This window comes from Leptinotarsa decemlineata, unplaced genomic scaffold (assembly GCF_025532065.1).
Source record: "Leptinotarsa decemlineata unplaced genomic scaffold, Ldec_3_MD MMD2_tig00000008_RagTag_RagTag, whole genome shotgun sequence".
Lineage (NCBI taxonomy): Eukaryota > Metazoa > Arthropoda > Insecta > Coleoptera > Chrysomelidae > Leptinotarsa > Leptinotarsa decemlineata.
This window is the reverse complement of record NW_027412537.1, coordinates 5,204,306-5,215,767: the sequence shown is the minus strand read 5'-3', so window position 1 is coordinate 5,215,767 and position 11,462 is coordinate 5,204,306. Positions and strand designations below refer to the sequence as shown.

Genomic DNA, 11,462 nt, shown 5'->3' with positions numbered 1-11,462 from the left:
TAACAATCAGTGCATACTTTGTGCGTATGTCAATACCGACTAATTCAAGTTTGTGCGGTGTTTAGGCGATTTAAAGCTTTCAAAATAGTACTAACTACTTATTGAATAATTTCAGTTTTGATTTTGTGATCTATCTTCCCAGGAGATCCACTACTAAATCATGAATTAGTGCCTTAATCGATTCAGTGTTTTAGTGTTACTAAATTCGTTGTTAAGGAATACAAATGTTATTAAGGATTCCACTCTGGTTAGGATTAGTTACATTTGGTAAGAATACGAATTGATAATAATATCATAGTTTTAATTTCAACTGTTTGAACTTCTACAAGTGTACCAAATGCATTCGTAAAGGGTATTCAGGGAGTACAGATAAAATTAAATATATTTTGATAACTACTTTTACATCATATTTCGTGATCAGAAATAATTTCATTCTTGAATTATTTTGGAATATACTCGATGTAAGCAACTATTGTATTGAGTATTTGTGATGATGAGTGTTTGGAACTTTAGGGATAGTAATGAATATTACTGGAGTTTTTCCCTACACCAAACCGTTATTTCAACACTTCGACACGTGTTTCGATCACCAAGTGATCATCTTCAAAAGAAAGATCAAACTGTTTGATCTTCAGTTTGATCTTCCTCTTGAAGATGATCGATGGTGATTGAAACACGTATCGAGGTGTTAAGATAACGGTTTGGTGTTGGACAAAAACTCCAGTATTGAAGACTGTAGAATAATTTGGATAAAACTATACTTTGATGGGTTATAAAAGCTATCCTGTACAGATATAACCCAACCCTTAAGATGGATAACATTTCAAATAACTACTTTCTTTGCAAATATTGAAATTACAAAGAAATCACATGAAAAATGCAATGAATAAGAGAGTATTGACATGAGACTTCAATTAAATGAATTGCACTCAATGTTGAACTGGTCCCATGATTTCGATGAAAATATTTCAAACTTGGAATCCACTATTAATACATGTTTTCTTCAATATTGCTTTTACACTAGTGCAGAATATGCAAAAAATCTAACTCTCTTAGAAATAACCATGTGCTTCCGATTAGTTTAAACTACTTTTTATATTTTATTAGGTCATTTTGAAAAATAATATTTTGAATGCACGTGATTCGAGATATACCGGGTGTCCGAAAAATCAGTACAGGCTAGTATGAACAGTTAAAATGAAATTTTGGAAGTTCAAAGAAATCGCATTTACAACTGATTCACCCTTATAGGGACCAGGGGTCTGCGCCTCAAAATCTTGAATGGAACCCTGAATAAATATATTCCTTGAAAAACATTTCTACACAAACTGAAGGTCCCTACTGTCACCCGTTTCCAATCAGTAATGAAGAATAATAATGAATGCCAGTCGGAAAAGACTCTCAAAATGACTACTACTAACCATTCAACAATAGTAGAGTCTACTTACAAATTCAGCCCTTATGTTTGTCAAAATTTCTGGTGTTATAGTAGCGCCCAAATCTATGATTCGTTGGTTTGCTGGTTTTGTTAAAAATACCCGCCTCTTTACATAACCTCAGAAGAAGAAGTCAAAGAGAGCGAGGTCGGGGGACCTTGGTGGCCATTCAATGAACATAAACGTGTGGAGATATGCAACCCCGCTGACAAATTTGATTGTAGTTGGAAGCCAGCAATCCCAGGTCTGATAGCTCCATCTGAAAGTTGCAAGTATAAACGTCCGGTGAAATTTTCTTCGATGAAAAAAGTACCAATTGCACCCATAATTTCGGCCCACGCGTTTGACTTTTCGGAGTTTTCTTCTTCAATCCATTGAGGATTGTGATCACTCTAGTGTCGTCAGTTGTGTCTAGCAACAGAACCATTTTTAAAAAAAAAACGTACCTACTTCATTTTTTAATCATATCCGATTGGGGTATGATAATTGAATGTTAGATGGTTTCACAAAAAGGCAATCTTCTTCATTCTTTCAATCAATCTTCTATATTCATTCAGTTCTTGTACGAGATTGATTTTGAACGGATGGAATTTCTGCTGTTTCAAAATTTCTAGCACAGTCGATTTGTCTGTACCTACAGCGGCATCTATTGTGCGCATTGATTTCTTGGGTTGAACAATGACGATTTCCAAAACTTGAATTTGAAGCTCCCTCAATTATCTTGCCCATAAAATAAAATTATTTAAATTTTTGAAGCCAAAATACAAGCATTACAGGAAAATCCAAATGAAAGAGTTCTCAAACAGTGAAGTTCGAGGTGTATAGAGGTGAACCTCGAAACGATGAGCAGCCTCAGTCCGTCGCGTATTTCTGATATGTAATGCTCTTGGTGGAATAAAATGTGCCAAGTCACTTGAACACTTCTCATGAAAGTATCTATAGAAGAGAGACAAATCCCCAATCATTCTTCGATGATCCAGACTATCAAGGTTGCAAGTGATGTTCGCGTCTCCAATCAGACGGATGGCTTTTTTCTGGGTGGAATCCAGCAGCTTCAGGGTAAGCTTAGGAGCGGAGCTCCGAACATGGGAATTATACTCCAAAGAAGCTCTGATCTGAGCTTTATAAAGCATCAAAAGTTGCTGAGGTGTGTACAGTTTTCTGGTTCGGAGCAGTGTTCCAAGCTTTTGAGAAGCAGCCTTTGCAGTTCCAGCGACATGATTGTGCCAACAAACTTATACAAGCAGGAATCGGAATCGTCTCTCCTGACATTATTATATTCAGTTCGGAGACATTTATTTCCTTGGAGAAAGCCGATGCCTGGGTTTTTGTGGCATTGAATTGAACCTAGTTAGTTTCACCCTAATTCAAATTACTTCTAGATCCTCATTAAGATATGCAACATCCTGCTGCAGGTGAAGACGTGCATCCGGAGCCGATGTCCTGGATTCTACATGAAATGACGAGACAAGTGTGCTGTCGAGCAAAGCAATATATTGGATTCTTGTTTTTTTTCAATAAGTCGTTAATACACAATAAAAAGAGGGTTGGAGAGAACATGGATCTCTTGGGAACAACAGCATTGATGGTAAAAGTATTTATTTAAGTGGACTATATCGAAATAAAATCACAAAATTTACCAATGCTTTTTTAATAGTGTCAAAAAAACTGAATCAACGAGTACTGCTAGAAACTCAAATTGAGATATTAACAATTCGTTTAAAAATAGAATTTACAAAACGTGACGATAGAGAATAATGTTTTCTTGTTGGATTACTCGAAATCGTTTTTATTTGGAAATGGTTTTTGTACAGACCTCTAATTTGTGGAGAAATATTGGGTTTCATTTGAAATTTTGGGGTGAAGTGCCCTGGTGCCGTCAATGCAAGGCTGAAAAAGTTCAGAATGCGTAAAGAAGTAGATTTATTTGTACATATGTCATAGCCAAAATTTCGTTTTTCTATTTTCACTGACTTCGAAGATATTAACCCATACTGAAACTTCTCGTATTACTAGTATGTACCTACTCGTATATAAAGTGGCCATATATAGATCAACTGAAGTAGTTTTTTCATTCTGATTCTGAATTGAATTTTCAACAACATTATTCTGTAAGCTGAATTTTATCGTTATTTTCCAGAAATTTTAGACACTACATTTTCGCTTCAGTTCTATCTTGGAGAATGTCCTGTCTACTTCGAGGAACCTTGCAATACAAACACTGTCAAGTTCATTTTGAGTGTGGGAGGAAATAATCACTCGAATCATTATCTAGATCCTCATCGACCACATTTACCGCAGGGCTACAATATCCTGAATCCACTGAAAATAGTAATCCATGGATATGGAGGATTAGAAATCGACAGTGCATCGAAAAATGTTACGCAAGCTTATCAAGATATCGGATATAACGTTATATCAGGTGTGTATATTAATATATTTTAGAAACATCAAGCCAACTATTTTCCGGGTTTTTTGGCCGTGGTCTGCAGGTTTTATGCCTGACGTTTCCTCTACTACTGCGGTAGACATTATCAAAGGCGATGAGTTAATAGTTGAAGTGCTCGAGCTGTTCTCAACCCAGAAACTATAATGTTGGAATTTGTCTCCGAAGTTATATCATCATTGGGGTGCGAGGCTTTGTTTCTCTTAATTACATTAAATTACTTTGTATGTGTACAATTGAGGGCAGGTAGCAAGATTTCACTAATGTTTATTGTATTTTCCTTTCCATTGAAATTGACCCTATGTTTCAGAGTTTCTAGTGCCTCTATATATATTATTGGATAGTGATTTTGAGTTCTGTCGAGTATTTGTGTATCTTCGAAAATGAGTTTCTTCTTTGAGAACATATTCGGCTACAACTATTGTTAGTTTTTCCGAGGCAACTATTTCTCTTGTGTTCAGGGAGACGAGTACAGTCGAAGTAACCTGTATAGTGAATAGTTAAAGCTATTGGCATCTCAAAGGTCAAAAAAAACCAATACAGAGAAATAATGCCGCTGCCAACTAGTCTACGTGGACTGAAGAATTGTCGGATCGTATTGGAAAATTTTTACCAACCGAGTTTTATTATTGGCTGAAGAGTCATAAAATTAAATTTGAAGTCATGATACGGTTACGAATAGAATGTGGGGATGAGTATCGCCGTTGTGTCGTCAATGTTCAGTCCAGGAACTGATCGCGATTTGAGTGATGAAATTCGATAAGGGTGCAGTTATAATTACTTGAAATTTTTGTTATCTGTTTAAAATGTGGAGTCCTTGGACAAGTACTAATAGTAATAAAGAGTGTGATAACAACGCAGACTTTTCCTGTGTAGTGATTCCAATAGCGATGGTGAACAATGCGAAAAAGAGATATCAGTGAATAAGATTCGGATGCATTTGAATATTGAAACAGAGAGAGTATGTTTCAATGTATATAAGAATCTACATCTCACGTTTAGTTTCAAGGGAAACAAACTATTACAAGCAAGATCAGATTTGACCGAAATTCCTTTCTCAAGGAGTATGTAAAATAGTCAAAAACGAAGCTTATGAACGCAAGACGCAAGGTGATACGGGATTGCCAAAACCTTTAGATTGAAAAAAACAATATACAACTGCAACAAAAGCAATGAGATTCCGACAACTGAAATCATAAGGAAGAAATTGAATACTTCCGACCATAACTTGGGCTGCTGTGACAAAACTCTTCCGAATTGGATAAAGAAACTAGAATTTTGATTTGAAATAATAAACAAACGTCAAGCAGTTATGGAAAGCAGAAGAATAGTGGAATTGCGTAACAAATAACTAAATATAGACAAGAACAACGGCAAATTTTCTATTTGGACGAAACTTGGTATGACACTCACGACACAGTTACGAGAGGGTGGACTGGTGGTTCGAGAATGTGTACGCCTAACATGCCTGCAAACAACTAATTATTGTGCATTGCGGAGAAAGTAAAGGATGGGTTTCGAATTCTTTGAAATTATGTGGAAAAACAACACATCATATTCTACCATCCGTGAAAACCTACATTGTAATATATATATATATATATATATATATATATATATATATATATATATATATATATATATATATACATATATATATATATATATATATATATATATATATATATATATATATATGACCGCTGTCCTAAATATTGATTTCACGTCATGTTTCTCATGTAAGAAATTTTGGATCCCTTGTAGTTGGGAGTCGGTCTACATTGGAACCACGAAAATCATACATAAATCATAAATCGTGTCTCAGGTTCACCTACGGTATTCGCAAATATGAGCCAATATCTCATAAGCTGAAACCCTAAAAATTGTTAAAAGTGCAAGATGATGGTATAAATAGACCTTTAACCTTTTTGCTATCTTTTCAATGTGTCATATAACTTCATTTCCAATATATTATTCAAAGATTTTTATTCATTAACTGATATATTCTACTTAACTATTTCATTATAATGGTTCAGGGTAAGAATATATTTCGTAAGTACTATTACGTTACCCTGGAAAACATTGTGTACTCGTTTAATAGTGCAAGGTACTGTACCACTTTCGTCAAAATGAAAGGATCGATGGGAGTTTCGTGGTGGTCGTGGTAGTGGACGGACTAGCCGATAACGTCCGTCCACAAAGAAGGTACGCGGATACCACGTGATATCGCGGGGCTTCTATTTATGTTGTGATTATCTATTGTGCAAAGATGTTGAAGTTTATGTGAAAGTTTAGACAAAAATGTAAAGTGAGGGCCCCCTTTATTCACGCCGGTATCCAGGCCGGGGTGGTTTGGATAACCATGTAAAGGAGGCCATGTATGTGAATTTAAAAACCCGAAGGTCTCCCGAAGAGGAGGCGACTCAAAAAATATATATGAAAAAATCAAAAGGTCTTCCGAGTAGAAGGCGAAGAATAAAAAAGTTCGACAATAAAAAAGTTGAATTGTTTTCATCGTAATAAGGTTAGACAAAAAATGGGTGGCAGCATTGCTTCACGCAAGAATGCTGCCCCTCCCCGACGAAGCTCGTGTCATCTTTGATAGGTCAAATGCTCCCTAGTGGAAAGCAAAGTTCAACAAAATTAGAGAGAGAACGGATCGATGCAGAAATATTAGCATAACCCTATTCCCTATTCCCTATTTTATTAAAACAAATCATATGATCACCATATTTGTATTTCAGTTGACTGGGGACCACTAGCTCTACTTCCATGTTATCTGGCAGCCTATTTGAACGCATGGCATGTGGGACGCTGTTTGAGTATTCTTGTCATTCGTTTGATGGCTTTGGGAGTTGAACCACAATTCACGCATGCAATAGGTTTCAGCCTTGGAGCCCATATTGCTGGATTTGCTGGAATGAATTTGAAGAATTCGATAGGGTATTCTTTTATGAGAATAACAGGTAAGACCATTTCACTAAGCCACTTTTAGTAAAGAATCAAAGAAACTTGCACCAACAATATGAGTGGTTGTGAACTAGAGTCCAAATACAATACATGTATGATTCAACAACAGGCATCGCTCTGTCGACCCGTCATACGTCTCATCAGTGGTGCCAGGCTAAACCACGAATGCATTGCTGGACTCAACTGTTGTTGAAGGATGAGCCTAAGTAAGGCCGATGACATCTTCCCTTATGAAGACGCCAATTATGGGATCGACAGAGAACACAATCCTTGAATGTCAAAGATAAACGAGGCTCCCCAAGGCGATCAGTTGCAAAGCCAAGCTTCAACATTAACCGCCAACGAAATGGCGGGTCGAAACAGCGCTGTCTGGTACTGAAAAAAAATGATTTGTGTTTGAGCTCTAGTGTACAACTAGTTGTGCAGTGAAAGACAGAGGACGAATCTTGTTGACGGTCGATGTCTTAGTTTGGCTTTGCAACTGACTGTCTTGGGAAGCCTCGTTTATCTTTGACATTCGAGGATTTAGTTCTCTATCGATCCCTTAGATGGCGCCTTCGCAAAGGGAGATAATATCGCACACACTTACTTATAGAGTACCTACATGAGCAGAGATTTCGTCTTTAAGTTCTAGCTTAGCACCACTGAAAAGTTCTATGGCAAGTCGAGATAGCTCTGTCTGAAGCAGAAACATGTTCTTTATTTTTGGACTTCAGGTTCAACTAGATGATTTAAGATACAGCGAAAGGAAATAGGACGCATATGAAAATTCGAAACGTATTCAAGTAATACTTTACTGTGAGATTTTCACTGAACACTGAAGTGTCTATCAAATAGAAGCTTGGCTTCACAACAGACCGTTTATTATTAATATTTGTGGACTGAGTCTTCTGTCGTTCCTATAGATGTTGTCTTCGTAAGAGAAAATGTCCAACGTGGTTGACGATGTTTCATTGTGAATTTCACTAGGTTGGACTTCCATTGTCTAATATGATTCTAATATGATTCGAAATCTATGAAAGAGAAAATAAAATTAAAATGAATAGCTAAAATATCAATTACATATAAGCAATAAAACGTGAAATGAAAATACAATAAAACAAATGAAATGAAATAATCAAGATAAAAGATGACAATGACCACAGAGTAAAAAGATAAAATTAAAATAAGCAAAAAAAAAATTCAAAATAAAAATTAAAAAATAATCATATATAAAAATTTCAAACCAAGTTCTTTGAATACGATTGTGAATACTAAGAATCGAAACGTCCTGAAGTGAATTGGTTTAAATTCTTTTATTTTATTTATTTATTAATTTTTATTTTATAACTTTTCTTTTTATTTTAATTTTCATTCTTTTCTAGTTCTTTCTACTCTCTGCCATTTTCATATTTTTTCTTGATTGTTTTATTGTATTCCTTTTATTGTATTTTCATCTCACGTTTTATTGCTTATATATAATTGATATTTTAGTTATTCATTCTAATTTTATTTGCTCTTTCATAGATTTCGAATCATATTAGACAATGGAACTAGTGAAATTCACAAATTCACAAAAAATATCCAAGTTTGCTTAGAAATATAGTACTTTTCAAATAAAAAACAAAATATAAAATGTGATAAGAAAATAATGATATTAAAAAAGCAAATCAAGTGAGAGACTAATGTCACTTTCAAAGGAAAGTATATACTTGAGAATATGTTCGTCGCTAAACACAGCTTTTATAATTTCAAAGTAACTGGTGTTGCCATATTTTAAACGAAATTAACTGTTTAAACGGCAACACGTTATTCGACGCACGTTTTAACAGCCAAGTTGTTCTTCAAATAAAGAAATACAGCCCAAATGGGTATGATCAGGGATGAACCAGAGGTTTTGCATAATATAGTGGGTCTTTAACGTATAGTTCATTTATTTTTGACGCCAACTTAGTTTTTGAAATAGGCTTCGAAAAGAGTCTTTCAGGTATGATGGATGAGAATTCGCGTTCCGATATTATTTTAAATTTCGCAAGGCCTGTTATTATTTTCTTTAAATACACTGGATTCATCATGCAATTTGCTTATTGATTTCTGTTTTATCACCCTTAGGATTGGATCCAGCTCTGCCATTGTTTGCCACATTTCACAACGACTGGAAGTTGGATTCCAGTGATGCCTCTTTCGTTGATGTTATCCACACCAGTGCTGGAACATTTGGAAAGTTGGAAGAGGTGGGACACGTTGATTTTTACGTTAACGGTGGAGTTTTACAGCCTTTTTGTTATGAAGCCAAATGTGAGTGTATATACAAATATAATAAAAAAGTATTTAAAAAAATTTAAAGTAATTAAATAAAAATGATTCTATTTTTCTCATAAGAGGTTTATTTTGGTACATCTGATTATGGGTGTGATATAATTTATTAGTTATTATATTTTAGGAAGGATATGAGGTGATGTATCCTGTTTGCTTTTCAGGAAAACTTTATCGATGCTACTGAATAATCAATTTTTTATGGCTTCACTTCATAAATTTTCTGAGTATTTCTCTAACCAGCACAAATTAACATTTCATGTTATATAGTTCAAAAATATGCTCACCAATCTAGAGCCACAAGATATATCACTGATCTCACACTGAAAGTTCCTATATTCAGCAAAACTCACTCTCAGTCCTTTATTTTGGCCCAAAAATATACAACAGCCTCCCAAACGAACTGAAAGAATGTAAAAATCTTCATTAATTTAAAGCAGACTCAAAAGCATATATTCTTCAACATATCCATCTTTAAAATACTGTTTATAACTAACACTATATGATTATATTTCTCCCCCGCTCAACTCTATCAACAACAACAAAAATTGCATATCTATGTTCACACTATTATGAATGGGATGAGAGTGTTGGTATTACTGCGGTACAAGCCATTATGGTTTAGGCAGAGGCATTAGCACAAATCATCTCATTATTTATGCATATATTTGTAATGTATTTGTATCTTTGTTTTATTACTACATTATTATATTATTATTGTATTATTATATTATGTAATATATCTACGATATAATCTCTGTAAAAACTTCAAAATGGAAGATCATATTCCCATTCCCAATCAAGGACACCTGGATTATCAATTTTGATCTGGCTCAAATTGAGTACAAATCACGACAGTATTAGCAAGGAATATTAAACAAGCGAAATCAGTGAAATAATGGAATGATGACATAGTACGCGTATTTTAATTTCAATTTTTGTATAATTGAATAAAGTCATTGATTTGTTGATGTGTACCCACTATTGCAAATCCCAGAGGTGTAACATTACATTCAATTAGATCCGTTAAACAGTTACCTAACAGAGAAGAGTCTTGATAAAAATTTCAGATTTCTAATAATAATTGATTGCTTGAAAAAAAATGTATCTGAATTGTCTTCATTTATAATTCTTACAGATCCCCCGATTTGCAGTCATCTCCTAGCAGGTGTCTACTTTGCAGAATCGATAAGAAATAGACGAAGTTACTTCATTGGAACTGAGTGCGGAAACATCGTAAATATTTATTTTGGATCCTGTAATTCCAGAAATGTGGCTGTGATGGGAGAATACGTTTCCTACACGTAAGTGCTATGATTTTGCTAACCAAAAAGCTGCTTCCAATGATCACTTCATTTTTTCGAACGAATTCATCGCTTACCAACTGAATGGTTAGGTCACACTTCAAAAAAATATCTACCTTCTTCTACAAATATAACTTTGCTTTACTCAAATAATATGCTGTCTTTTGGAAATGAAGACAATTATTATCATTCTCCTAAAACTATGGTTTTTGTTTCAGGGTCAGAGGAATATACTCAGTCAGGACTTTTGATAAGCCACCATTTGCATTAAGTTTAATGTAAATTTCAAATGCGAATAGTAACACAATTCAGGACAAAAACAAGTTCAGTGATAAATGGCAGTTCGATATCGAAACACGATATGGGAATATCAATTGAGTTTGATAAGATATCGAAAAATAATTATTCATTGTTATGAGTTCGGAATAATATTATACAAAGGAAAAGTATTCAGCTGTGTGAAAAAATACATATTCAGATAAATGATACTGATCAAAACAAGATAAATTTTTGGGAATGCTATTTGCAGAAATACAAAAAGATGAGTAAACTTTTATCACAAATTCTAAATGAGCTCACTTGAATCAACAAATTTAAAAGACTATGAGGTGAAAAAATGAATGTTATTTTCTATATATTTCACATACCTATATAACAGATATTCATTTTGAATGACAATATATTCCTTCTGGGTTATTCTACTTAAAGACATAGAGTATCATTATTTATTATTCTTTTTTCTTACCAAAAACATTTACATTTATCCCCAACTCGAATATACAATTAAGGACGTAATGAAGCACTTACATACAGAATCGTATGTAAATAGTGGATGTAACAGCCAAAGAATGACAGTCTTCTCTGATCAAAATGTCTGCTGATTTAGTGAAAGCCGATAAAATTTAGTGCAGGGTGGTATAATCTTGTAGCTTGGAATACAGGAGGCATCTTTCTATCGATAAAAATAAGAACATGTTTCAAGAAAACACTTTGGTTAGATGCCTGCCGGAT

General features: G+C 34.3%; 1 protein-coding gene across 1 annotated transcript; it reads left to right on the top strand.

Moving 5' to 3' along the window:
* On the top strand, positions 1–11,179 carry LOC111512716 (phospholipase A1 member A). Its single transcript, XM_074170907.1, has 6 exons — positions 1–267; positions 3,577–3,858; positions 6,627–6,848; positions 8,944–9,129; positions 10,286–10,451; positions 10,670–11,179. The coding sequence occupies exons 1-6, from the start codon at positions 225–227 to the stop codon at positions 10,731–10,733; spliced, it is 963 nt and encodes a 320-aa protein (XP_074027008.1). The 5' UTR covers positions 1–224; the 3' UTR covers positions 10,734–11,179.
* Positions 11,180–11,462: the final 283 nt, after the last annotated feature.

Coding starts and splice junctions, on each gene's coding strand:
- LOC111512716 (XM_074170907.1), top strand. CDS start 225: ATGTTATTAAGGATTCCACTCTGGTTAGGATTAGTTACATTTG. Junction 268..3,576: donor GTTAGGATTAGTTACATTTG/GTAAGAATACGA, acceptor GTTATTTTCCAG/AAATTTTAGACACTACATTT. Junction 3,859..6,626: donor CGGATATAACGTTATATCAG/GTGTGTATATTA, acceptor TTTGTATTTCAG/TTGACTGGGGACCACTAGCT.